The 27,934-nt window shown below is 51.0% G+C and overlaps 1 protein-coding gene across 5 annotated transcripts in view; it reads left to right on the top strand.

Moving 5' to 3' along the window:
* SLC37A1 (solute carrier family 37 member 1) overlaps nucleotides 1-27,934 on the top strand; it is a 68,854-nt gene that overhangs the window by 27,424 nt on the left and 13,496 nt on the right. For 4 of the 5 annotated variants that reach the window (XM_061193879.1, XM_061193878.1, XM_061193880.1 and 1 more), the window contains exons 7-16: nucleotides 72-148; nucleotides 1,072-1,238; nucleotides 5,984-6,021; nucleotides 11,651-11,731; nucleotides 16,895-17,026; nucleotides 20,267-20,357; nucleotides 22,050-22,112; nucleotides 22,561-22,646; nucleotides 23,997-24,045; nucleotides 25,177-25,250. In XM_061193879.1, the coding sequence (XP_061049862.1) occupies nucleotides 72-148; nucleotides 1,072-1,238; nucleotides 5,984-6,021; nucleotides 11,651-11,731; nucleotides 16,895-17,026; nucleotides 20,267-20,357; nucleotides 22,050-22,112; nucleotides 22,561-22,646; nucleotides 23,997-24,045; nucleotides 25,177-25,250 (858 nt within the window). Of the gene's footprint in view, nucleotides 1-71; nucleotides 149-1,071; nucleotides 1,239-5,983; nucleotides 6,022-11,650; nucleotides 11,732-16,894; nucleotides 17,027-20,266; nucleotides 20,358-22,049; nucleotides 22,113-22,560; nucleotides 22,647-23,996; nucleotides 24,046-25,176; nucleotides 25,251-26,773; nucleotides 27,015-27,934 lie in introns of all 5 variants that reach the window. The other variant, XR_009701315.1, reaches the window with a different exon arrangement.

Below are 27,934 nucleotides of genomic sequence, written 5' to 3'. Positions count from 1 at the left end.
ACCCCTGAGGCCAGGCTCCCAGATGTGGGTGTCCCCCCCTCAGCGGTCTCTTCCTTTGCCCTCTGTCACAGATCGTCAACGGACTGGTACAGACCACCGGCTGGCCCAGCGTCGTCACCTGCCTCGGCAACTGGTTTGGAAAAGGGAGGTGAGGAAGGCAGCCCTGCTTCCAGCAGCGTTCGTTTTCAGAAGATTCTGATAAAAACCAGACCGCTTTATGTTTAGTTTTTCTTTAGATTCGTTACAGAAAAAAACACATCAGTCTACTGTATGAAATAAGATGACTGAAACCTCTGGGTCTTGAGGGTCTAAAATTCAGGCGGGCCTCTGTCCCAGGAGATGCCCCTCCGTTGTGGGCAGGGTGGAGTCTGGGTCATCTGCGCAGCCATCCAGCAGCCTGGGCCTCACCTGGCCTCCTGGGAACCTGGGAGAAATGCAGTCAGGGCCTTGCCCCAGGCCTTTCGAAGCAGAAGCTACATTTTCACAGGACTGAAAGGCACAGGGAAGTGTGACCTGTCCAGGTCACCCAGCGCCTGCTAGCAGAGCTGTACCCAGCCTCTGGTGACCTGACTGCGGTCAGATTCCATCGTAACGTCTGTGTGACAGGCAGCACGGCCAGGCCCACAGTTAGGAAGTGGTCGAAGATGCTGGACAAGATGGGGAAACTAAAACAGGAAACCCACTCATCCAGTCTTATTTAGCCCCGTTCATCTGGCAGGTTCTTCAACGTGAACTTTGGTTAATGGGATATTCCATCAAATGATTGTATTTAGATTGCAAAGGCACAAATTTAAATTTGGGGCCTTCCAAGAATTCTAGGAAAAGGCCTCTTTCTTCTTTTACTCATAGAATGAGTAAGCTCAGAGAGATGTAATTAGGCAGCCAGAGGTAAGTGACGATACTGTCCTCTTGTAAACACCCCTGGTCCCAAGCCCCGCAGAGGTGGTGTGTTGCACTGCCTGTTTATTTCTACACCAGCTCTCATGCTGTGCAGGCACTGTGTGACCTCACGTACTGATCCATGTAAGCCCCGAGACATCATTTGCCACCTTGTGTTTTGCTGTGTTGCAGGCGAGGTTTGATTATGGGGGTCTGGAATTCCCACACCTCTGTGGGCAACATTCTGGGATCCTTGATCGCTGGCTACTGGGTGTCCACATGCTGGGGCCTGTCCTTCATCGTGCCTGGGGCCATCGTGGCAGCCATGGGGATAGTGTGCTTTCTCTTTCTCATTGAACGTAAGTACTGGTGGATGATGACCTCTCACCGGGAGGGCTTTGCGGGGGGGGGCGAGTTTAGAAGAGGCTGCTGCTGCTTCGTCCCAGGCAGGGGTGGGGTTGTCCAGCTCTCCCTTGCCGGGAAGACTTCCTTCTTAGGTATGATGAGCCATTGCTCTCCTGGTCATGCTGGATTTTCTGCTGTTCCCTGATTTCTGGAGTGACCAGTGTTGAAACTCCTCCCGCCCTGTCCTCTGGCCCCGCGGCATTGGGCATGCGTGGTCTTCTGCCACGTTGCTCACTGCCCAGCCCATGTGGCTGCACCTGCCCACCCCAATCTTGCTGCCACAAACTGAAATGTGCCTCACCAGCTTGTCTGCCTTCTGATAAGATATATCCTTGACAATGTTTTAAAACCATGACATGACTTAAGATCATATACCTTAATTAGGTAAACAGTGTTCTACCGGAAAATCCAAGCCTTTGTTCCATCCTAGACTCAATCCCAGACTTTTGTTTTAATTGAATTTTAAATTAGTTTTTTAAATGGAGATAGGCAGGACAAGCATTCCTAACAATTACACTAATGATAGAAGAGCAGGTGCTGCTTTAGCTGTTATGTGTCAGGGTGCTCTAATCCCACGAGCTATTCTGATGAGTTATATTTCGCGTTTACCTCTTTGATTTGGCTTAAAGCAAAATAAAATCATATGGTACCAGATAGCTCCCCACTGTCAGCTCCCAGGTAGGGATGCTTGGGAGTCAGATGACTTCATCCCTGGTGAGCGTTAACTGTAGCTTCAGCTTTGCATTCGGAGTTGCCGGTTTTATCATCCAAAAGGTTAAGGCACGTGAAGTTTCTCACTTCTTTTTTCTTGTTGCTAATGCTAACCTTTTCATTTTTAAAATAACCGCCACTTAGTGGAGCACACGTGAGGCTCTCAGGCCAGCGTTGTCCTGTCAGTGAAGAAGGAAGCCAAGGTTAGATGAGAAATCAGACGCCCCCCTCCCCTGGGTGTGAGCAGAGGCCGCGGGGCTGCTCAGCTCCCATCTTCACCGTTTTCTCCAGGGGCCCAGTAAGCTTTTAGCAACATCTCGAAATGGCCCAAACAAGTGAATTGTTAAACAGATGGGGGCGTGGTGGGGAGGGTGGGTATTGTGACTTCCTTGCCAACATGCCGACCTGTGGCATTAACTGTCGCTTGTGTGTCACCGGAGTTCCGGGAAGGATCATCGCGTCACCTGGACTCTCCACAGCATCACCTGGACACCGACGCGCTTCCTCTATGTTAGTGCTGGGACCCCACCCCCCCCACCCCCTACCCCCTACCCGGGCCACCGCGTGCCTTCGGCCCGAGGTCCAGAGTCCCCGGTGGCTTTTATTCTCTTCCTCAACTGATGAAGGGGCGGCTCTGGGGAAAGGGGCGGAGTGACAAAGAACGGAGGGCGTGGCAGTGGACGGGAGCTTGTTTGCTGGCCTGGCCAGGGCGCTCGGTCATCCTGGGCGGGGCAGGATTTCCAAGAACGAGGAAGCCCTGGTTTGGTCCTTTTATGATAAAATGAAGAGCATCCGCCCCGCTGAGCCGCCGCTCTGTAGCTTCCGAGGGGGCGGCGAGGCTGGGGGCTCTCCTGGAGCTGCTTTCCCACCGCTGGCCATCCTCTCACCCCCTCTCCTGTTTCCATGGTGACCGTGGGGCTCTGCCTCCCCCCCACCACCACCACCTGCCCCGCCGCCCCGCCCCGGCCCACTCTGGGATGAAATGCACTCGCTCAGCTTCCCCCAGGCCTGTAAGGGAGATGTACTGGTACCGACCTCAGGGGACAGATGAGCACTCATGCCCCCTCCTTGGCCTGTGGGGAGGCGACCTCAGCGGGCACTGAGGACAGACGGGGTCCTGGGGGGCCGCGGGCCGCGGGGAGGGCGCTGCGGGCTGAACTCCGGGCCACAGAGGCCGTTCTCCCCTCCTCCCTCTGCTGTCACATTCCTCTGGGCCGTGCTGGTTCTTTTTACCTGGAGTCTTAGCCTTTAGCCGTTAGGTGTTCAAGGTAAATATGTTCAGGGTTGTGCAAGATCGTCTGTTGAGTTCCGTGTCCCCGTTCTTCATGAGGCCACCAGATTTCCTCTCGCTGGTCCTCCTTTCCTGCCCTCACACCTGCCCCCTCCTCCCGCTCTCCCCATGGCCGGGGCAGGGTGCTCTGGTCTCCTGCGAGCATCGCCCAGTCACCTGGTCCTTGCTCTCTCTGCCTTGGGCCGGTCACCTCTCCCCGGGACTGGCCGGCTTTGTCCCACCGCCCTCGGCTGCTCCTTCTCTCCTTGCCTGGCCTCCGCCCAGGTCACCGGGGCCCAGCTTGTGCGGCCTGGGGCACCTTCTGGACTTGGCGTTTCTCCACCTTCCCGCCGAACGTCTTCCTCTTGAGCTCACTTGAGCTCACTCCTCTTGAGACACTGCTCAGCGCACATGGCTTTGACAGGACGCCGGCCGACCGTGCCAATGACACTTCCCTTTGGGGGCAGCTCCTGCAGCCGGCCTCACGGGAGGAGGCATTTCTGTGGCCCCCTAACCCTCCCACGCTGGGACCCGGCACCCAGGGCGGCCCCGTGTCCACGAGTGTCTCCGCGAACAGAGAGAAGCCGGTTCGCAGGCTCGGACGCCCTTACTCCTCCTCCTCGCTCAGCCCGAGCCAGGCCCTTGTGAACAAGGCCTCTCCTCCTGGGCCCGACGCCGCCTGTCAGCCTGAGTCCCCTGTAGGCACAGGCCTGTTGCTCTCACAGAGGCCCTCCATGGCAGAACGAGAATCAGACCGGCGGGCTCTTTCTGCTGAGGGAATTGGTACCTATTCTGCCCCTGGTGACAAGGAGGTGGCGTCTGTATGAGTGATGATGAAAGCCAGCTGCAAGCAGTGACCAGCAAGTCCTGTGTCCAAGGGCGGAACACCGCAGAGAGGAGAGACCGGATCCACGTGCATCTTGGTGGTTTATTTCTGCTCCCTCCCGGTCCCTAATCCTCTACTGCAGGGTGGGCGGGAAGGTCCCAGGAGCGCCCCTTCTCGTGACCAGCAGCGAGGGACTGGCTCACCCCTGTTCCTCCTTCCTGCCGGGGCTGGGCCCAAGGGACAGGGCACCCCATCCACAGGCCCCTCCAAGGCTGCCTGGGGAGCTGCCCTCAGACGTGTCCCAGCCAAGGGTCACTGGTACTAATGTCCTGCAGGGTGAAAGCCCAGGAAAAGCCATGTCCTGGGGACCAGCCACACCCCATCGAGACTGACCCTGGGACTCACAGCACAGCTGGGGAAAGCCACGGGCGGGGGAACTGCTGATGTCACTGCACATCCCCAGGGCCATCGGGACCATCAGGGCTCCCCAGGCTCACCCTCCGCAGAGGGCAGCGGGGAGGAGCCTCCAGCCCAGGAGCACATGTGGTCCAGGGGCCCCTCCGCGGTGTCACCCTCTGTATCTCGCGGGAGGGAACGCCGCTGTGGGAAGTTTAAAGCCCTGTGGCTCGGTTTGTGTTTCAGGGCAGTTAAACTGTCTTACCAAAAATTATAAAAAAGACCCAGGTTCTGGGTGATGGGGAAGGAGCAAAGTTGTGAAAAGATGGCTGTCTAGATTCTCAAGAAGTGGAGTTTGCTTGCCAGGGCTACTCGTGGCCCTAAGCCCGGCTCTCGTTCCCGGGTCACACCAGCGTGATTTTAAAGTACGAAGATGAAAAAAGCCTAGCTCCCGGTTTTGTTCGCTTCCACATGTCCTTCCCTCTGTCGGCAAAAAGTTAAGCAGTGGATCTAAGAAAAAATTGGGAGATTTTATTCAAGCCAAATTTGAGGATTCTAACCCAGGAAGAGCATCTGAGAAAGCTCTGAGGACTGTTCTGCCCATTAGAAGTCAAGACACAGTTATATAAGTTTTTTGAGACAGAGGAATTATTGACAGTTTACATAATCCAGGTCTAAGTGGCATCGTGGTGGGTCATGTGACCCCTTACAAGATCAGGAAGGAATGTTATCTTTAAGGAGTTGTCTTGTGGATGCTGGGAGAATGTTACTCCTCTTGGCTGCGCGGGTATTCGTGCTCATGGGGGAGGTCTGGTTGATGCCTAACGCGGGTACATGATGCACGGTGCGGGGGAGAGGGTGCCAAAGGGCAGAGAATCATTTTTATGTGTAAGTTTTTCTTGTCTTGCCGTAAAACATGAATTTTATTTCACACCTCCTTGCATTTAGGTAAAAGGCATTTTGTTCTATTTCAAGGTAGATGTTTTGTGCCCGCTAATTTTACTTCTAGTTAATTCCATAACATTAAATGACTCATCCCAAATGTTATTCGGAACCCCGCTACTCTGATCTACTGGTCATGTTTTTCTAGTTCCTTCTGATACTTTTCCTTTAAATGTATCTCACATGGCCTGTCACCATAGTGTACTTATGCTCTGCTTATTATTATTTGTAAACTATTTTCCATATTGCAAAGCATGCTTCATATTCGTGACGATTTGCGTTTGTCGGTGCTGGTTTCGTACTCTCCCAGCTTCAGCGCGTGGGGATCAGGCAGTCACAGGGCCCGAGGGAGGGAAGGGGCGCGTGTGGGTTCTTGCGAGGGTGGCCAAGCTGCGCCCTCACCCCACCAAACATGCTGCCTTGTGCATTGTCTTTTTTCTTAAATTGTTGCTAATTTAGTAAAAGTATCAGAGGGTGCCTTGTTTTGGTTTACTTTCTTGTGTCGGAAGAAACACCCAGCCCTGGTTCACACTGTTCCTTGTTTGGTGTTTCAGATCCGAAGGACATCGCCTGTTCTTCCTCCCTGGCCATGGTAAGGATGTGCTCCCTGCTTCTTGTGTCTTCAGTATGGTGTGCCGTCTGCCAGGTGTCTGATGACTGTCACCAGCCTGGCCCTGTCTGTCCTGTCAGTGGGTAACAAAGTATGGACACAGGTCCTGCCCTCAAAATATCGGCAGTTTTAGAAAAAGATTAATCATAATGATAACAACCGAAACCAGACGAGAAGCTTGGTGCGGTCTGGGTTAGGGACTCAGAGAGCGACCAGGGGCTGGGGACCGGCCGGGCCTCACAAGGAGCGGGGACATCATACCTTTCCTGGGCAGGTGTCGTGGTGTGACTACAGGATGACGCAAAGCTAAGCTGGCTGACGTCACTTGAAACTGGTGTCCACACCTGGCAGGTGGCCCATTAGGACCGCCCAGCACCAAGACCACATTCCCTGGGTCATTGTCACTGCTCACCGCCACCCCTTTCCTGACCTGCTCACGCCCAGCTGGGGAGCGACCCTGCGGTCTTCGCGGCCCTGGAAGGGTGCTTGCCCCGCCGGCGTCCGCAGAGGTCTCTGCCTACCCACAGGTAACAGTAACTCTGGGAGCTGCCCAGGCCAGCTCCCCTCCCCTGGCCTCAGGGCCTTGCTCCTGCAGTCCCCTCCCCTGGCCTTCGGCTTGCCCTCTCTCCTCTGTCGCTCCCAGCAGGGGTGTCGCCCTCGCACCCGGTTTCCTGCTTACCTTAGAGTAGACCCCCCGAGTCGTGCTCCCTGACTTCCCTCGCCCGGCTCCCCTCCTGTCCTCCGGCCTCCACCGCTCTGCCAAAGCCGCCCGCCAGGGCCCCCAGCAGCATGGTCTGGCCGCATGTGGTCAGCGCTCTGGCCTCACCCCTGACCTGTCACCAGCGTGTGACGTGGTTGTCTCCTCCCTCCATGAGATGCTCCCTTTGGGGGCTTGTAACACGCTCTCCTGCTTCTCTGGTAACGTGCAGAGCGCTTTGCTGGCCCTCCTCTGCCAGACCCCCAGACGTGGGAGCCCCCCGGCCTGGTCCTTGGCCCCTTCTCTCCTCGTTCCTGCTCTCACCATAGGAGATCCTGCGCGGGCCTGGGGCTTTCAGCATCCTCACAGCACCTCTGTGTGCGTTGATGTGGAGTCCCCAGCATGGTCCTCTCCCCTGAGCTCCGTGGTCATAGGTCACACCGCCCACCCGACATCCCCATAGAGGCGTCTGGGTGTCTTCCCAGACTTAACACGACCAGAATGTTCTCTTTATTTCACCCCATAAACTTGCTAGGCCCCTGGCATTCCCCGTGTCAGTTGGGGAACCGCTCTCCGCCCCTTGGACAGGCTGGATCCAGAGGACTCATCCCAACTCCGCCTTCCATCAGCCCATGGCCCATCCGTCACCAGGCCCGTCAGCTCTGTGTGTGTGTGTGTGTGTGTGTGTGTGCGTGTGCACGTGCACATGTGTGTATGGAATCATCCTTGTGCACAGCTTCAGACGTACGGGAAAGCGTACCTGTGCTAGAGGCGTTCCTGCACTTGTGTGTGTGTGACCCGGGGCCCAAGCTGTGTCATCTTCCCCTGCTGAATCCTCCCTGACAGCTCACTGAGCCTCCCCAGGATACATGGGGCAGGGTGGCCCACGGAGTTGGGGCTCCTCTTCCTCTTTCTTCCTCTCAGGGGTCGGTCAGAGGGAGAGGTTGGACTGATTTCTGGGGGCGTTTCATCAGCTTCTGCCACAGCCCCAAAGTTCTCTTTCCCACAGGAACTCTACTCACTTCCTGTAGGGCCCTGGAGAGACCAGTGTCACAGGGCCTTCTCGAGGGGCCCCAGAGCCTGGGGAACTGAGGGCAAGCTTGGCTGGTTCTCTATCTGCTCTGTCCTTTTGCACCTTCCCCTTATCATAAGCAGAGCTTCTGTGCAAAGCCGGATGCACTTGCAAGACGTTTCACAGGTGCTGACTTCTAAGTAGAGCCGTGTCCTGGGAATTTCCCATCTGAAGGTGTTATTTTCAGCATCAAGTTCTTATTTTTTCCAGTTCTTTAAAGTTTTCATTATGGAAATTTTAAAACACGTAAAAAGGTAAAAAGAATAGTATCATGAACCCGCATGTACCCACCACCCTGCCAGTCTTATTTCATCAGTACCCCTTCTAATACTCCCTCCTTCTCCTCATGATTTATTTTGTAAGCAAATACCAATCATCATATTATTTTGTCTCCGACTATTTCAGTATATGTTTCTAAACTCTAAGGACTCTTTTATTAAAAACAAACAAACAAAAAACATTACTATACCATTAGCACACCTAAAGACCAACAGTAAAGAATAGAAAAAAAAAATAGAGATAATCAATTAAGCCTGACAACTGAAAAAACACACAACCTAAAAGTTGTGAGTAATGTTTATTCAGGGACCTTACTGAGGACTGTAGCCCAGGAGACAGCCTCTCAGTAGCTCTGAGGAACCGTTCCAAAGAGGTAAGGTAGGAGCCAGGATACATAGGAGGTTTTACTGAAGAAAAAAGCCGTGTAGTCAAACATCAAAAGATTACTGTTAATCATAAACAGCAGACATCTCAAGTTAATGATTTTATTGCTTGTCTCTGTATGGGAAGATGCAGGGGTCTGGGCTCATTGAAATTATTCCTTAGATATGCGTCTTAACTATCTAGGGCCAGTCTCCTGTTTCTCTCCTTCCAGAATTCCCCTCGGGGCACACAGTTGGGAGGGGCTGAGGTGGGGACTGCAGTGGCTGATAGCTTGGTGGCGGCAGCATTCTTTGTTTACTGAAACAGCACAGACAACATTTTTTGTCCACAAGCCAAAATTTGTTCTTCGAAAAGATGAACAAAATTGACAATCCTTTAGACTGACCAGAAAAAAAAGATTCAAATTACCAAAATCTGGAATGAGAGAGGGGACGTTACTACCAACTTCATAGAAAGAAAAAGAATTATAAAGGAATACTATGAACAACTGTATGCTAACAAGTTAGATAACTTAGAATAAATGGGAAAATTCCTAGAAAGATATAAACTACCAAAACTGACTCAAGACATAGAAAATCTGAATACACCTATAACAAGGAAATAAACTGAATTATTAATTTAAAAATTGACTACAAAGAAAATCCCAGGACTAGATGGCTTCATTGGTGAATTCTATCAGACACTTAAAGAAAAACTAGTACCAACTATTCACCAACTCTTCCAAAAAATAAGAGAACACTCCCCATTCACTCTCTGAGGTACTATCCTGATAACGTAAGGAGACATCAAAAGAAAACGATAGACCAAGCTCTCTTATGAATGTACATTGCAAAACTCAACAAAATACTAATCCAGCAACATATAAAAAGGATTAAATATCATGATCAAATGCGATTTATTCCAGGAATATACAGTTGGTTTAACATCTGAAAATCAATTAATGTAATACTCCACATGAGTAGAATACAGGACAAAAACCATAGGGTCATTTCAATAGAAGCAGAAAAGGCATTCGACAAAATCCAACACCCCTTCATAATGAAACACTCAACAAACTAGGAATAGAAAGGAACTGCCTCAACCAGATAAAGAATATCTATAAAAAGCCACAGCTAACATCATACTTAATGGTGAAAGCTCGGATGCTTTCCCCGTAACATCAGGAACAAGACAAAGATACCTGCTCTCACCATTTCTATTTAACGTTGTACAGGAGGTTCTAGCCAGAGCACTTAGGCAAGAAAGTGAAATAAAAGACATGCAGATTGGACAAGAAGAAGTAAAAGCGCCTCTATTTGCAGATGACATGATTTTGTATATAGAAAATCCCAAGGAATCCACCAAAAACCTATTCGAGCTAATTTAAAAGTTAGCAAGGTTGCAGGATACAAGATCAGTATATAAAAATCAATTATATTTCTATACATTAGCCATGAACAATCCAAAAATGAAAATTAAAAATCTTCATTAACAGCAGCATCAAAAGGAATAAAAAACTCAGGAATAAATTTAACCAAGGAAGTACAAGACTGATACATTGCAAACTACAAAACATTGTTGAAGAAGTTAAAGAAGACCTAAATAAATGAACAGACAGCCTGTGTTCACTGACAGGAAGATTTAATACTGTCAAGATGGCAATATTGCCCAAAATTGATCTACGGATTCAGTGTAATCTGTATCAAAACCCCAGCTGGCTTCTTGGCAGAAATTGACAAGCTGATCCTTGATTCATATGAAAATTTAAGGAATCCAGAGTAGCCAAAAGAATCCTGAAAAAGAACAAAGTTGGATGCACACTTCCCAGTTTCAAAACTTATTACAAAGCTGCAGTATTCAAGACTCTATTACTATCATAAGGGTAGACATACAGATCAATGGAATAGAACTGAACTCAGAAATTAAACCCTCATACTTATGGTCAATTGTTTTTTGACAAGGCGCTAGGACCATTCAGTGGGGAAAGGATAATCTTTTTAACATGTGGTGCTGGGACAGCTGGGTATCCACAGGCAAAGAGTGAATTTGGACCTGTTTGTCACGGCCTACACAACATTTAAATGCATCAAAGACCTAAATGTGAGAGCTAAAACTATAAAACTCCTAGAAGAAAATATAGGAGGACATCTTCATGACCTTGGATTAAGCAAAGCCTTCTTAGATATGACACCAAAAGCACAAGGGGTGGAAGGAAAAATAGATAAATTGGACTTCACTGAATTTAAAACTTTTATGCTTCAAAGGATACCATCAAGAAAGTGAAAATACAACCCAAAGAATGGGAGACAATATGTGCAAATCATATATCTGATGAAAGACTTGTATCGAGAATACATAAAGAACACTTAGAACTCGGTAATAAAAAGACAAGCTAGTTTAAAAAGGGGCAAAGGATCTGAAGAAGACATTTTGCCAGAGAAGATAAATAAATGGCCAGTAAGCACATGAAAAGGTGTTTAATATCATTAGCCATCAGGGAAATGTAATCAAAATCACAATGAGATACCACTTCAGACCCACTAAGATGGCTAGAATCAAAAAGACAGATAATCATAAACTGGAACCCTCATACACTGCTGGTGAGGATGTTAAAATGGTGCAACCACTGTGGAAAACAGTCTGGCAATTCCTCAAAAGGTTAAGCATAGAGTCACCATATGACCCAGCGATTTCACTCCTAGGTATATCCAAGAGAAATTAAAACGTGTTCATTGTACAGACAAACACACACAAACACACACACACACCCCGTGTTCCCCAGTGGTCGAGCTCTGATTGTCCGGCAAGCCATGCTCTCTTTCTATGTGGAAGGTGTTTTCTTCCTTCTGAATCAATCTGCTGCTGTAGGAAGGGATTCTGTTTTTCACTGGTTAGAGGAAAAGTCGTTTAGAAATGTCAAAGCCGTCAAGGAAAGTTATGTTCCCTTAATCGGCATTTTTACGTTTCTTTATTCCTCTGTCTTGGATTATTCTTCAGGAAAGGATTTTATTTTCACCCTCTGTTATCTGAGGGTCTGAAGCCTTGAGATTAAACTGATTAGCCTTTGTTTTGTTTTAATCATTTATCTTATTTTCCCTTGATAGCATTTTTGTGAAGATACTTAGTGTGCTTGCTGCAGTGAGTTGAGGTGTAATTTCTGTCCGTTGATTCGGTAATTGCTCTAAATGTTTTTCTCCCAGCACCCAAAAGGCTACGAGAATGGCACGCACAGATTTCGGCTGCAGAAGCAAGTGCTAGCCGAGGAGAGGAACAAACCTCTGGTGAGTTGCACACGAGGCCGCTTGGCAGGAAGGCAGAGTCCTGCCCCAGTGACATCTGTCACAGACATCCAGGGTCTTGTATTCCTTCAGTTTGCCTTTGTTAGTTTGTAAATCGTATTTGTAAGCTATTCATTCATCCGACAACTGTCTGCAGCATTCAGGGTTGCAGCACCTGTGCCACGGACATGAGTCCCAGTGTCCTGTGGAACTCACTCACATCCTGGGGCGGGACGAGTGTGGGGTACAGAGAGAAAACCAGCAGACAGAGCCGTCCAGAGAGGACTGAGCAGGCACTAATTCAGGCCTGGTCTTGGGAGCTTCCCTAAGCTGGTGGCTTTGTGTGGAGCCGTCAAGGAGTTGAGGAGTGAGTCTGCACGCACGTGGCCCAAGGGGGTTTCAGGTGGAGAGAGCATAGGGTGGTCTGGGAATAAGAGGAGCGACCCAAAGGCAACAGAGAAAGTCGACTTCCAGCCCTCCGCCCCTTCACTGCCCCTCCGTTATACAGAAGAGGAAGTTGAGGCACGGAGGTGCTCAGTTCTCTGCCTGGTCCCCTTCACAAGTGGGGAGGCCAGGATGCAGTCCAGGGCCCTTCCCCAGCGCTGGGCTCACCCTCCCCTCTCCTGTCAAGATGCAGTCAGACTCCGTATCCACAGATGCGAAACCCGCCCATACAAGGGCTGACTGTACTAAGCCATTGTACGTAAGGGACTTGAGCATCTGCAGGTTTTGGTCGCCGCGGGGGATCCCTGGGACCAATCCCCGACAGATCCCGGGTACCAAGGGATGACTGTCCTTCCAAGAAATTCCTCCCATTGCTTCTGCCTGGCTGACCACATGGGGCCGCAAGGGCATTTTAGATTTGGTTTTAATTCTTGAAAGTATAAGATATTCTCTTTTCTTTTTAAATCAGTTAGCTTAAAGGATAAATGTACTAAACAGGCTTCTTACTTTTTTTCTTTATTGCCGAAGGAAGTTATTTCTGGTGGTTGAAATAATGGAAGAGGGAAAAATGGTGTCTCATACATCTTGGTTCTTAGATCTTAGTGAAATTCAACTGAAATGCTTTAAAATCTCTACTCACTTCTGAGTTTACATCAGAAGCAGGTGTCTTAGATTGGGCTGCTGTAACAAAAATACCCTAGACTCTGTGGCTTAAACAGTAAACATTTATTTCTCACATTTCAAACCTTTGTTTCTGGAGGCTGGGAAGTCCCAGATCAAGGCACCAGCGGGTCTGATGTCTGGTGAGAGCCTTCTTCCTGGCTGGTAGGCAGCCGCCTTCTCTGTGGATTCTCAGGTGGCGGAGCACGGAGAGAAGCAAGTTCTCTGCTGTCTCTTCCTATAAGGGTACTAAGCCCATCATGCGGGCTCCACCCTCATGGCCTCATTACCTCCCAAAGACCCCACCTCCTAATACCATCATATTAGAGATGGGGGTTCAACATACAGATTTTGGGGGAACACAGATATCAGTCCATAGCATCAGGTCTTAATCAATGTCCAAATGGCTATAATTCCTCTCCACTTGTTACTGAAGACTTATCTTTTCCTTGAGGCAAGAGCCAGGCCCTGTGTTCTACTGTAGTTACTGACCAGTAAAGCTAGCTCTGTCTTCTGAGCATAACTTCCCTCTTCCTTTTTTCTGTTCCTTCTATTAAAGTCTATTTACTAACATGTCACCAAAGAGACAGTTACATATTTAGCAGCCCCCGTACGTCCTGTTTCAGGCCTGGCCACACCACAGGCTGACTTTGATGTGGACATGACCGAGCAGGTGTTGGCCGCAGTGGATGGGTGTCCCCTTTCAGCTGGCCCCTGTGCGCTAACCAGGCTTTGTTTGGTCCCCGCCCATCCGTAGCGTGGAGAGCTCACGTGCTGGAGGTGGCTCTTGGGTCAGCAGGCAGGATGTCCCACACGTTTGGCAAGACACACTGGTGTCACCTTTCCCAGAGTGACCTGGCTCAGATCCATGGGCTTGGAGTGGACCCTTACACAGGACCCTGATCACGACTGCTTTTCAGCTGGGACTGCTTAATTCCCTTCTACGCCAGGCATGGTTCTTAGACTTCGTGAGGAAATACATAAAGAAGGGGGTGGGCAAGGAAGAGAATGTGAACAAAGAGAAAGAGGCTCCGGGGTCTCTTGCCACAAGGCGGACCTGCGTCCAGCCCTCGTGGGTGTTTATCATGTCGTCTTGGGGATGTCGACCTCTGTCGTCCTTGTAGTCACATGTCCTTCATGTCATCTTTGGCTTCTCTGAGGGTCTTTTTAAATTTTTTTTCTTTTTAAATTCTTTCCATTTTGTGTTCTTTTTTTTAATTTTTATTTATTTTTGTTTATCTTTTTTTAAAATTTATTTTCTTTGACATATAGTTGAATTACAACGTCGTGTTAGTTTCTGCTGTACGGCAAAGTGACTCAGTTATACATGCATATATATTCTTTTTCATATTCTTTTCCATTATGGCTTATCACAGGATATTGACTAGATACCCTGTGCTCTACAGGAGGACCTTGTTGTTTATCCGTTCTCTATATACCAGTTTCCACCTGCTAACCCCAACCTCCCAATCCAACCCTCTCCCACCCCTCTGAGGGCCTTTCTGATTGGCTGTGGCTCAGCGGCCACTAAAGAGCGCTGAGTGGGTGTTTTGATGCTAAAGGTTCAACACCCAGCGTGCCACTGCGACTCCGTCTGAGGCCAGCACGCGGTGAGGCAGGGCTAAGCCGTCATTCGTGCAAACTCCCCGTGTCCGTTTGCTCTCGTCACACGGAGCCCTTTCACTCTGTGCATGTATAAACCTCAGAGGAGGGTCCCCAGCTGAATAAGCCCCCAGCCCACTGAGGGCTCCCCATCCCAGCAGATCCCCTGGGGGCTCCAGGCACACCGCTTCCCCTGCCCTGTCCTCCCAGCAGGTCTCTGTTGGCTCCGAGGAAGAGGCAGCGTTGCTCTCCTGATTTGCTTTGGAAAACCCGCCATGACCTTACGCATCCCTCTGTCTCCTCCAGACACTGCAAAATGCTGGACTTGGGTGGCTGGGACGGCCCCCACCCCCCAGACTGTGCATAAAGGAGGAGCGGGTGTGGGCAGGAGGCCCATCCTCAACGAAGACAGGGCCTTCCCTGCCCGCCTTGAGGGGCTGCTCGTGGCTTAGAGCAGAGGGGCTGGACCAAGGCTTTAAACCAGCCCAGTTTACAGAACAGGGAAGGTGCTGACCCCGGGCTGTAACCAGGTGGGTTTCTGTGCTGGACCTGCAATTACTACTGTCCTGGCTGAGCAGAGTCTTTTTTTTTTTTTTTTTTAACTTTTTTTGGGTTTATTTATTTATTTATGGCTGTGTTGGGTCTTCGTTTCTGTGCGAGGGCTTTCTCTAGTTGTGGCAAGCGGGGGCCACTCTTCATCGCGGTGCGCGGGCCTCTCACTATCGCGGCCTCTCTCGTTGCGGAGCACAGGCTCCAGACGCGCAGGCTCAGTAGTTGTGGCTCACGGGCCTAGTTGCTCCGCGGCATGTGGGATCTTCCCAGACCGGGGCTCGAACCCGTGTCCCCTGCATTGGCAGGCAGATTCTCAACCACTGCGCCACCAGGGAAGCCCTGAGCAGAGTCTTTTAACTTTCTTTTTTCTCTTTATCTGGCTGCATTTCATGGTCCACCAGTCGAACCACTTAGTGTTAAAAAAAGTCTGTCCTGTGGTTCTCAGCCTTGACTACACATCGGGCTCTCCTGGGGCCTGCCCCTGAGACTGCTGTATTCGGTCTGGGGCACAGCCTAGGCACCGGGGTCTCTCAGAGCCCCCAGGAGATGCCAGGGTTGAGAACTAAAGATTTCGTCTCCTACACTGGACAGCCGGCGTAATTCACAAGAGAAACCTTTATTTCCAAACTCAAATCATAATTCTCTGTTTTCATGTACCTTTGCGGAATTGTCGTCAGGAGGATGTTCTGCTTCCACACGGGGGTTTGTCGTCTGCATCCTGAAACATCAGAGCACGTGGTTACCTGCGACCACGTTCACCAAAGGCCGGTTCTCGACGCCTGAGTCATGGTGGGCGCTGGGCTTCTCGGTGATGCAGCCCTTGCTGCCCGAGAGGTGAAGCGCTGGGTGCTCAGTGCCCCCAGGGCTGCAGTTGCTGCAACCTGCCACCCCGTTTCCCAATTTCTGTCTTTCACCGGAAGAGAATTCTAGTATCAAGAGTGGGATACCGCAATGCATTGTCATTTTTTTTAAATTTAACTGCATTTTTTAATCTAACTCGCATAGATTATAGTGAGATAAATACAATAAAACCTATTTGGTTTTGTGGGAAGTCCAACATACATAGAAACATTTCTTTTTCAATCCTTGACCTATAGAGTGCCCTCATGAAGGACACTTTTAGTTTATCCTTGCTCTGACTTGATATCACCCCCCAGAGTTGAGGACCACTGTTCTTTGTTTTAATGAAGATAAACTTTGTCCTTTAGGGATGTCCGGAATCAGAATTTATGAAAGAGTGGAATTGGTTTATGAATTTTAAAATAATATTGTTTTTGATCATGTATGTCCTTTGTGAACTCCTTAAAAAATACAGGATCATGGAAAGAATTTATCGACATTTCATACAAATTACATGTAATTCTACCATTCAGTGATAACCATTGTCGGTTTAGAATTTAGCTTCTTTTTTCCTATAAATAGATCCTTTAGTTACCTACTTACATAGGTACGTATTTAAACATTCTTTGAGATCATAATGAAAATGCACTTTTGAATGATGTCTTATTACTTAAGGTATCGTAAGCACCTTCCCATGTCATCAAATCTCACAAACTTTTTTTTTTACAACTGCAAGATATTTATATGGATGTACTTTAGCAATTTTTCTCAATGATGGTGTGACATTAATTTTATCATACAAGTATTTTTCCACTTCCCAAATTATTTTTCAGAGGCCTAGAATTGTTGGGTCAAAGGATAGGATTTTGTGTGTTTTTAGTTAGTATTTCCCAAAACCACGTGAATGTTAATGGTCATAAAGCAATGGCCACAGTGAGGATGTTATCCAAGGCGTTCCCCAAGACCTTTAGTGGAGCAGCTTACCACACCTCAACCAAATAGACTACCTGGTGACACCTTTTCTTTTCTTTTCTTTTCTTTTATCTTTTCAACGGGATCTGTCTCCAGGACCCAGAGATGCAGTGCTTACTGCTGTCGGATGGAAAGCGCTCCGGCCACCAGAACCACGTGGTCATTCTCCCGGCAGACGGCGGGGGCGGCATCGCGGCCATCAGCTTCGTAGGGGCCTTGAAAATTCCCGTGAGTACACGTGCCCAGGAGAGTTTCAAAAGGGGGCATTCATGCTTACTATGAAGAGAAACTGGCCTGTTGATAATCAAGCTTAAAAAAGAGAAATCCGTGATTCTCCGGATCACGTAATCCATAAATTAGAAATCCATAGCATGAACCAGAAGTTGCAGACAGATCAGCTCAGGAATGAATAAGGCTGCAGAGCTGTGTTAGCCTCTTAACAGTTATAACATATATTATATAGGTATATTATGTATATGAAATTCATGGGCTCCCTCAGCAGAGCATCTGGGGAGCTATGCAGAGGACTGTGTTCTTCTAACGGGGAGCCGTGGAGGGTGATGAAGGCAGAGCCAAGAACAGAGGCAGGAGGAGAGGAGAGAGCACACCCTGCCCCTGGGGGCCGGGATGGACGGCCCCATGGTCCACACTCAGAAACACCTGGGCTCCTGCCCTTGGGTTCTATTCAGGGGAACAGACGTGGGTCTCATGCAGCAAGACCGCTTCCCTCACGCTGGCCTCGGGGAGAACCAGCAGAGAGAACCCAGAGGCTCCGTAGCGACCATGTGGGAGCTGGAAACTAAACAGTGCACCCAGAGCCTTCGAATCATGGCCCAGAAATGAAAGAACTGAGAACTTTGGCTTTAGAACAGAAACTTCTGTCAGCGCCCAGATGAAACTGGGCTGTGGAGGGCCCTGTTGCCAGTCTCCTGCCAGAAGAGAATGTTGAAGGCCAGGCCTGGACTCCTGGGGTCACTAAAAAAGATCTCTGTGGGCTGGCCAGAGGACATGCTGGTTCTAAATTAAAAAGTTATTTTTTAAATGTTGCTAATAACAACAAGTAACTTTTCGGTTGTACCTTATTGTGTAGCCACCTCAAATACTTCTGCTAAAATGTAGGGTGCACACTATAAATAGAAGTGGGGTGGCGGAGAGAACAGGCTTCAGAGCCCTGGCCTGGCCTGACCTGGCCCTGCTGCAGATGAGCTGGGTGTGCCTGGCAAGGGTGTTAACCACTCTGGGCCTCCATTTCCTCACTGTAATACAGGCTCAGGGCCTGAATTACTACTTAATGCTGTTCTGAGGATCAAATGAGATCATTAACTACACAATAAGCACAATGCCAGGCACATGGTAAGCATGCAGTACATCACCCACACACACCCTCATACTGGGTCTGACTGTGAAAACATAACTTGCTTAATTTCAAAGACGCTGACATGAATTGCATATTGTGTGCTTTGCCTAGTGTTGAGGGGTGTTCGTAACTCTGCAGTGTAACCTGGGAGGAGCAGGGGAGGGGGTCAGTACCTTAGTGTTATCCGATTTCTCACGCAGATTTCCCAAGTGATATCCTGACTTATTGTCTCACAAGGGCCACCTCTTTCTAAACGCAGACATAAGATGGAACACAAACAAGCATTTCACAGTAGCCGTGAGACTCCAGACCTCAGTGTCCTTCCTCATCAAGGTCTACGTTTCCCTTTTGGGCATTACCAAACTCAGGACCTGCTGCTCTCCCTCGAGAATCAATACTCGAGAGGCAAGTGTTGGTTAGAAGGGAAAGCCGCTTTAATCAGAAAAGCTGACAACTTGGGGAGAAGGCGGGCTCATGTCCCCAAAACCAACTCCAAAGACTCTGCTCGGCCATGAACGTTGTTAAAGGGAAAAAGAGAAGAAATCTCAGTTAATCATTGAGATAAGGGGTCAGAGTTGTCACCGTCCCCCAGTGTGTGCAGGCTTGTGTGCAGGCTTGTTGACTTCTTGTGATCTTTCTTTAGATGCTGTCTTGTTCACACAATTTGTTCACAGCCTTACTGACAGGGAGGCTAAGGAAGAGATCTGGTCATCCATTGATATTAATTCCTTATTCTTCATTTTTACTTCTTTGATCTAGGAAAGAACCAACAGGTTAGGCAAGGTAATGTGTAATCAAAAGATTTGACAGGTGTGCTTAGGCCAGAGACGCGTAGACCATGGGGGTGCCTGGTTTAAGGTTAGTTACAGTACAGCTCTGCTAAAGTGACAAGAGAGAAGGGGCATCTCCTGCAGAGAGCTCTTTCCTTCCAAAAGCTGCTGACAGATCCCCCTTGTCAGAACATCATCCCATTTCTATGGGTTCATGGCGGAAGGTCCATCTTCTATAACTTCTTCATGCAGACATAGGATGCCATATTCTCAGAGTGGGAGAAGTTGACATGGGGCACCTCTTTGCTGACAATTTTAGTTGCCTGCTTATGTACATGGGCAGAACAAGCTACAATTATTGGGTTGGCCAAAAAGTTCGTTCAGGTTTTTCCATAACATCTTACGGAAAGACCCAAATGAATTGTTTGGTCAACCCCATATTTTGATGCCCACAAAGACATAGATTATTATGTGCAATCGTGTTAATCCCATTCTCTGGAGGCCAGTTCTTGGAACTGTGCTAACCATAGATCCAGTACTGCTGAAGATGAAGCAGCTTATGTCATGGCTACAGTCTGGTCATCATGCAGTCAGCTTTTTCCTCTGGTGGCAGTTACAGTGTCTGTAAAACAATTCAGGAATGTGCATCAGATACTGAAGGATTCGGTGACTCTGTTATCCTAGTTATTAACTGCTGCAGCCTACTCCCTCGTGACTCAGGGCGGCCTGGGGGACTTCAGCCTCTCTACCAACAAGAGGCAGGGGCATGGAGGGGCCTTTGTACTTGGAGGCGGAGGGGGCGTTGCAGGGTTCTGCCTGCTTCCTTGGGTGTTTCCCCAACACCCACTAGTCTGCTTAGTCCCAGGCACGTGGAGGTAGCCTGTGTATCTTACAGAATGGTCGGAATTGTTTGTGCTGTGTGTTTCCAGATCTCTGTATCCTTTGCAGTGATTTCAGTTTTAGGGGAAAAAGAAATAGCCAGTAAATACTCAGTAACTAGATGACTCTGCACAACATCTGTGCCCTTTGAGAACCCCTTTAATAGCTAAGTTTCAGAGAGATGTGGTGTGAGAATTAAACCAGCAGTATTTTTATTGACTCTGATCTGATGTAAAGACATTGAATTTCAACCTTAAAAGGTAAGAGTCCGTATCGGTCAGTTCTCCAGTTACCTCACGTCCTCCACAGCGATACAGTATCCGTGCATCTGGAGGTGCTAAACCCAGACCCAAGATGTGGGCTGTTTTCACGGGAATGAAGTGCTGTGTAATTCTATTGCATATTTCAGCAAACCTGCTGAGTCCACTTTCGGGGTGAACCCCCGCTCTGTCTCTCTTTCAGGGCGTGATAGAGTTCTCTCTGTGTCTACTGTTTGCCAAGTTGGTCAGCTATACCTTCCTCTTCTGGCTTCCACTGTACATCACAAATGTAGGTGAGTACCTGTTACTAGCGTCACAGCTGGGAAGTTCTGCGCAGGGGCTGTGGTCGGGACTCCCTTTTATCCACTGGTGTCTACAGTCTTGGAAAGGAAAGGGACACGTGATGCTTTTGAATCAAACAACATGATTAGTAGAAATGTACAGACCAAAAGAATTCAGACAGCAACGTTTTACTGCCATAATGATAACCTGGATGGGGTTTAAAGGGTTGACACGGTATATCCCAGCTGTGGCTACAAATCCCACGGGGTTCTTCCTATCTGGGGCAGCCTGCTTTTAAATGTAGGCTGCATCGGACTTTGGGTCACAGCAGCTGGTGAGCAGGAGAAGAGGCCTGTGGGATCTGTGATAATAACGGCTGAATAACTGACCTGGAAACGGCTTCTTGGAGATGAGCTCTAACTCTGGGGAGTGGACAGTTGGTCTCGCATTTCCAAAGTCCAGCAGGGGCTGAAGCTGTAGATTGTGACAGAGCAGACTTGCCCCGTAGTAACGCCCGCTCCCTGTCCTGTGCGTGACCACGCGGGAAGATGGGCAGGGACCAGCGGCTCCTCAGGGGAGAGGTCCTGTGCAGGGGCTGCAGCCGCGGCTAAAGGGACAGGGATGGTCAAGGAGGGCCCCGAGCTCTGGGCCCCGGGGTCAGGGATTGTGAGGACAAAGCAAAGAAACCAGGGTCCCCGGGAGGAGCGGGCTGTAGCGAACGTGGAAAGAGGAGACATTTGGGACACGGGGGCTCCAGAGTACAGACCAGTAATTCCTGGCGGTGACGTGGGACCCGCAGAGGTGGATGGGAGCCCCAGGCCGGAGGGCTGAGTTTCTCGGGGATGGAGGTTGAGGAGGCGGTGAGGGGACCACCCTATGTTAGCAGGGACCCGGTCTAGGCGGGGCTTCGGAGCTTCTTTCCCGGGCTAGCGACCTCCACTCATTACCGCAGGCAAGGCGCACGCAGTGTAGACAGGTGGGCCCTTGATAGGCCAGCCCTGCACCTTCCACCCCAGCGGTCTCCTGTGACTGCGAAGGGCTCACATCATGAGTTACCGGCATTTACCATCTGAGGGATTGTTTGAAAAGAGCAGAGTTCCCGGTCTGTGCCATTCGGGCCTCTAGGAAGGGCAGGACCTGATTCACAGTCCGGAGGCTCCCAAACCTCCAGGCGCTGGCCAGCCGGAATCCAGCTTAAAGCTCAGGGTTTGTGCTAAGTCCAGAGACGGATCCTGAGCTGAGCGTGAGGAGACCTCGGTCCCCTCCTCTGGAGGAGAAGGTTCCAGCCCCCCCCCAGCCTGAAAGCTGGGGGTCGTATGGTCCGTGTCCAGGGCGCTCCTGCGGGCCAGCCCCTTCCCCAGGTGGTGCCCCACAGGCTCTGCCTCGCCTTCGGGCGGTGTCTGACTTCACGGCTGCCCCGAGGGGGCCACAGAGCAAAGGCGGGGTGATGCTCAGACTGTGCCAGGGGGATCCTCACCTTTCCGTTAGCAGTGTTCCGTTTTCATCCTTTCTGTGTGTCTGCCCACAGAGTGGACTCTTTTTCTTCCTTCTCCTCTGATAATTACTACCTTGATACGAATCTGATAATGGATCTAATAACTGCTGCTTGGTTTAAATCGTGCTTCTGAAACAAAAGAATGTTGTGTGCGGCTCGCAGGCTGCTGCGACTTGCTTGCGGTGACGCTCTGCTGTCACGTTAATAGATCACCTTGATGTCAAGAAGGCCGGGGAGCTCTCCACCTTGTTTGATGTGGGCGGGATCTTCGGTGAGTTCATTTTTGTTCCACTTTGACTAAAACCTTCGCCACCGTGGCGCTGCGTGAACGCCCGTGGCCCACACGCTCTTTGAGTGGACTTCCAACTGGGAGGCCCCCGAGCCGGGCCTCTGAGGGCAGGTCCCTCCCCATCCTGGGCCGTGAGCTGGTGCTCCCTGGGGACCAGGGCACGCCTCACGTGGGCGACAGATGGGCGGCGTTAGGACCCTCACAGGCAAAGGGGCTTTGAGGCCAGCCTGAAAGCCGACCCCTAGACCTAGGTGCCCTCGGGTCGCGGGTCGGCAGCGCTGGGGCAGCTTCCTGCTCACGGGCTGCGGAAACGGGTCTGGAGAGGAGGTCGTTCTCTTCTTGCCGCTGCTGCAGCGAGGGTCCTGCTTCCTCTCCACGGGGTCCTGCCCTGGCCACACACGCCCCTCAGGACCCTCCCTCTCCCTTGCAGGTGGGATCCTGGCGGGTGTGATCTCCGATCGACTGGAGAAAAGGGCCTCCACCTGCGGCCTGATGCTGCTGCTTGCAGCCCCGACGGTGAGACCAGCCCCCACCTCGTCAGGGCCCCTGCGCCTCCGGAAACAGCTTCTCTGTCTTCCCCCAGCACACACACCAGCTGCCCGGGCCCCCTCCTCTCAGGGCTCTGGTTTCTGGGAACTGGCATCACCTCAACCCCAATCAGTGCCCCCCCGCCCCCACTCACTCTCCCCCTCCCCCATGCACACTGCTCACTGCACACTGCACACTGCACATTCTCCTTGCACACTGCTCCCTGCACACTGCACACTCTCACTGCACACTGCTCACTGCACACTCTCCCTGCTCACTGCACATTCTCCTTGCACACTGCTCCCTGCACACTGCACACTGCTCACTGCACACTGCTCACTGCTCCCTGCACACTGCACACTGCACACTGCACATTCTCCTTGCTCACTGCACACTGCTCCCTGCACACTGCACACTGCTCCCTGCACACTGCACACGTGCAGCAACGCTGCTTCTCACTCATCCCTGGCTTCACGTGTGCCGTGTGGACTGTTCCCTTTGGGACACCCTTCCCCCTTTCCCTTCCCCTCCCCCAACAGGCTCCTGCTCATTTTTAGGGTCCCTGCTGCAGCTGTCCTACCCGCCTCCCCAGGCAGCGTCAACCCTCCCATCATAATACAGGTTCCACTGCTTTTCGAGTGTTTAGTAGTGCATGACCTTGGGCGGCTGACTTTCCCTCTGAGCCTCAGTTTCCTCATCTGAAAAATGAGGACGACAGTAGCACCACCTCACAGTGTGAACGTGAGGATCAAGGGGAGCATCGTTATACCATCACTGTTTTCACAAACAGCAACATCGTACATAGTATTATTACTTGTCAACCTGCACTCTACTTATTTGCCCATCTGCCACTCCACTGGGCTGTGACCGTCCCCAGAACAAAGCCCAGTCTTCAGTCGTCCTGGGGTCTTGGACACTGCCCAGCACAGACACTCAAAGAACCTTGACTCAGAAGTGCTGAGTGTGGCCCCCTCGCCACCCAGGCCCTGGTGTTCGGGACAGACAGCCTGGGAGGGGACATGGAGCTCAGGCGGAGCTGTCCCAAACCCAGGCCCCTCCCCTGGGAGCTCAGAGTGGGGACACCCGCCTGGGTTCCCAGCTCACAGGGTGATCAGACCCTGTGTGTCTGGGACAAGCCTGGGGACAGTTTGCCGAACACTCTGGATGCCTGTCTTTGGGTAGCCTGCCAGGGCGGCGTGGCCTTCCTTCCTTTCTAGGGGTTTCCACTGTCTGGTTGGCTGCCTGAGAGTCACCTTTTCAGAAATACAGATTCCTGGGTAATCTCTCAGCTAGTCGTAGTAAACCTGTGTCTTTCTCTGGTTTTGACATCGTTCACAGCTCTACGTATTCTCTGCCATCAGCAAAATGGGTCTAGAAGCCACCATCGGTGAGTCTTTGAGGCCTTTCTTTTCTTTCACACACATTTTTTTTTTTTGTCCACACAGGTTTGTGAAATGAAATTTAAAAATCAACAAAGAAGCATGCAGTTTGTGCGATGTGGCTAAAATTGTCCCCGTGTCCCTCTTTGGGGGATGGGGGGGCAGATGGGAGGGGCCCATAGAGACTCCTGCTCCCAGACCTGAGGCCTCAGGTTTAAGGGCCAGCGTGGGAGGGTGCAGGCCCCTGGGCTGGGGCGGTGAGAAGCTCTGGGTGCCCAGTGCAGGAGGCACTCAGAGAAGCCGCACATCCCCTGGAAGGCAGCAGGCGGGGCTGCAGAGACCTGCACCCCCAGCATCACCAACCCAGGGGCACCGTCCCCTCTTAGCTGCTCTGTCAGCTGCCATTCTGGGCACAGTTGCTATTTTTAACTTCCTGCAAGGAGCGCTATCAAATTATGGCTCTGACACTGAGTAAATACTTCTTCTGTTGTCATGTGACAGCAGTGGGGATTGGTAGGGATCCCATTAAAAGTTATCCAGAGGGCAGGTTCCTGATTCAAGGAGACCATGGAGTTTCCTGGGACCCCTCGGTCCAGAAGCTTCCGCACAGAGGAATGTGAACCAGAGGATGGTCTGGGAAAGTGAGCCCAGGGGACAAGTTATGAGCTCGGTGGTCCCGCCCATGCGGCGCTGGGCTGTGCAGCTGTGGGTGCAGAGAGGAAGCCCTGTCTGCTACAGGCGAGGCTGTGGCTGGTGGTGGCATCCAGGCGCTCCCCCGCGTCACGTCTGTGGTCCCGTCTGTGGTCCCGTCTGTGCCCGGGCGCCGGGGCTCTCAGTTTCTCTTGGCTTTTGACAACAGCTGCTGCCCATCAGGGTTGAGCAGGCGGGGACCAGGTCCTCTGAGCAGAGCTTGGGTCTTTGGGAAAGTGTGGTTGGACTTAGAGAAACCTCAGGGCAAGTTTGAAGGAAGATGTTTGTGACGCTTGCCCCAGCAGCGGCCACTCCCCGCACCGGCCTGCGTGCCGACCCATGTGTGATTCCGGGATGCCCACCTAGGGAGTAGCTAAGACGGTAGAGGCTCTCCCGCAGGGCCCTGTCCTGCTGGCTGAATCCCCCCTCCCGGTTTCCGTTTCCCACAGCCATGCTGCTCCTCAGCGGGGCCCTGGTCAGCGGGCCGTATGCACTGATCACAACCGCCGTCTCCGCCGACCTGGTGAGTGCGGGCAGCTCAGCGCAGAGCCGGGGCCAGGTGCTGCCCGGGGTGGCCACCCCTTCCATCATGACGCAGTGGTCTCTGTTAGTAAGACGGTCTGTTTCTGTAAGCACTCTTTTGCAGATGACCAGTAAGGATGCCAAGAGTCTTCTGAAGCAAATAAGGGGACATGGCAGTCCCGTCCCATAAACGAGTGGACCGAGATGGTCTGAGGCCCGAGGTCCGAAGCCAGCATCTGGCTCGCTCCTCTGAGCTGCCCTGGCAGCCGCGGAGGCTGGTGGCCGTGTGCCCCAGAGCCCCTCCTCGGGGCCTCAGCAGAGTCCAGCCCACCCCGGGTGCCCCCTCTGTGCCCAGCCCCCTGCTGGTCTTGGGGACTTCAGGGACAAGCCCAGTGGGGTCCTGGCCCTGGGAGGACATACTCCAGGTAGGAGGCCAACATGGTAAAGAAATGGTTCATGTACAGGGTGGTGAATGCCACGGCAGGGCCACCCAGGGCCTTGGAATCCACGGGGGCTCCTGACCAGTTCTCCTTGGAGGGGAGGCTTCTTACAGATGATATTTGACTCTTGCCCTTAGGGACCCTGAGAGAGCAGGGCTGTCTCATCCACCTGATAGGAAAGACAGTCATTTCGTGCAGTGGCCATGTGCGGACATCTGAAGGATGCACTGCACTGAAATACAAAATCCCCTGTTAGAAGGTGGTTTCCATAAATAAACGGGAGAGAAGAGGCAAGTGTCTTGCACAGAAGGGTTTATGCAGGTCCTCTGCCCTGGGGGAGGGAGAACACCCCCCCTTTCCTAAGGGGCAGGCTGTGCACAGGGATGTCCTCCCACAGAGGGCAGCGTGGGGAGGGGGAAATAGAGTAACTTCTCAGGGGAGAAACCTGACAGCCCCACCTCCGCCAGGGGTCACCACCAACACCAGCAGGGATGCATTGATGCACGGATGCCGGGTAAGAGGTGATGAGCATGGCCCTTCACCTCCGTGGTCCCCCTCCCAGAACCCACACCCCATCCAATCACAAGAAACAAGGAAAGTCCCAGAAATAAAGTCTGAGAAGCTGTCACAGCCAAGAGGAGCCCCAGGAGACACAACGACTAAATGTTATTCAGTGTTCTGGGTGGGATCCTGGGACAGAGAGAGATTAAATTAGACACTAGGTAAAAACCCAGGGGGTCTGAATACAGTGTAGACTTTCGTGAGTACTGCATCGGTAGTGGGTCATTCATCGTGATGAACACAGCGTAAAGGTGTAAGATGTTAACACAGGGGAAAGTGGGAGCAGGGTTTACCACACTCTGCTCTCTCTTTGCAAATTTTCCGTGACTCTAAGACTATTCTAAAATTAAAAGCTTATTTAAAATCATGAGCAGTTCCCCAGAACTGGTTTACAGACTTGTGGGCAGGGCGGCCAGGCCTCTCAGCCATCTGGTCCTGCATCCCCTCCCCCAGCCAGCTCCCGAGTGCCCTTGAACTTTCCTGCCAGCTCCAGTGGCCCCCTCTTCACTTCGGCATCTCTCAGGTCCTTTCTGCACCAGACCCAGAACCCACCAGCCGCCAGCTCACTCTCCTGTTTGGAAACCACAGCAAGCCCATGCCTCTGCAGTCCCCACGCCTGCTCCCGTGTCCCCTTCTCTTAGGGCCGCGGGCAGTGCGTCTGCCTGGCCCTCGGCCCTCTTAGAGCCACCAGCCTGCCCTCTGCACTGTCTTCGGCATCCCAGGCTCTTTTCTTCCGGGCAGAACCAGAAGTCCTGCCCTGACAGGTCAGCCGAGAGCAGAAGAGGAGGGAGGAGTGGGAGGGGGTGCTTTTCTCTTCCGCGTCCCCACGAGGGCTCTGGCCCCCCCTCACGTCGACAGACTGCTCCTAAAACTGCCTTTACAAAGCGTGTCCAAGCTCCTGTCTGTGTGAGCACAGAACATTCTGGAAGGGTGTACACCAGACCAGCAGCGTGTTCGCCCTCATGGAGTTAGAGGACGGAGGAGGGACTTTCACAGATTCCGGAAAACGTGGATTCTGGGGGATTAACTCTTCGTGTGTGTGCTTTATTTTATACTATAGATGTATGTATACACACACAAGCACTTGTTGTATTTTACAAGCTTTGGTTTATTTGTATAGTTTTAGGTTTCCAGGCACTATTTTTCCTGCTTTATTTTTTCCTTTTATTGTCCTCAGTTTGAGATTTTTTTCCCCAAAACCTATATGTGTGGCTTTTTGAAAACCAGAGGTCCTGTTGGTTTTTTATTTAGGACTTGTGCCCCCTACATTGGTTTCTTGGGTCCTGCCCTCTTACCCGTCCCCGGGCATTTGCCATTAATTAGATACTGCAGAGCCATCTCACCCACGACACAGAAAGCCCCAGGCAGACGCATGGACGTGGGCATCAGCAGTGGCACAGCTTAGGGACCAGACGAACACCATTCATCTTTTCATTTTCCACGCTGGCTGATACGGTACCTCGGTGATTGTGCCGAGGAAAGATTTGTTTATTGAAGAGAATTCTAAGAACTTTTTTCAAACTTGAATATATTTGGACAAGTATTTCTGATGAGTTCTTACTATTAAAAGCACTTGAAACTTTGCATCTTTTTCCAAGGTGAGTTTGGGATGGAATCGAACTTAAATTTTCTGATGGAAATACCCCACATTTTGCTTTGCAAAATGATTTGGGTGAATTGTCAT

Source organism: Eubalaena glacialis, chromosome 6 (assembly GCF_028564815.1).
Source record: "Eubalaena glacialis isolate mEubGla1 chromosome 6, mEubGla1.1.hap2.+ XY, whole genome shotgun sequence".
NCBI lineage: Eukaryota > Metazoa > Chordata > Mammalia > Artiodactyla > Balaenidae > Eubalaena > Eubalaena glacialis.
This window is presented reverse-complemented; position numbering and strand designations above follow the sequence as displayed.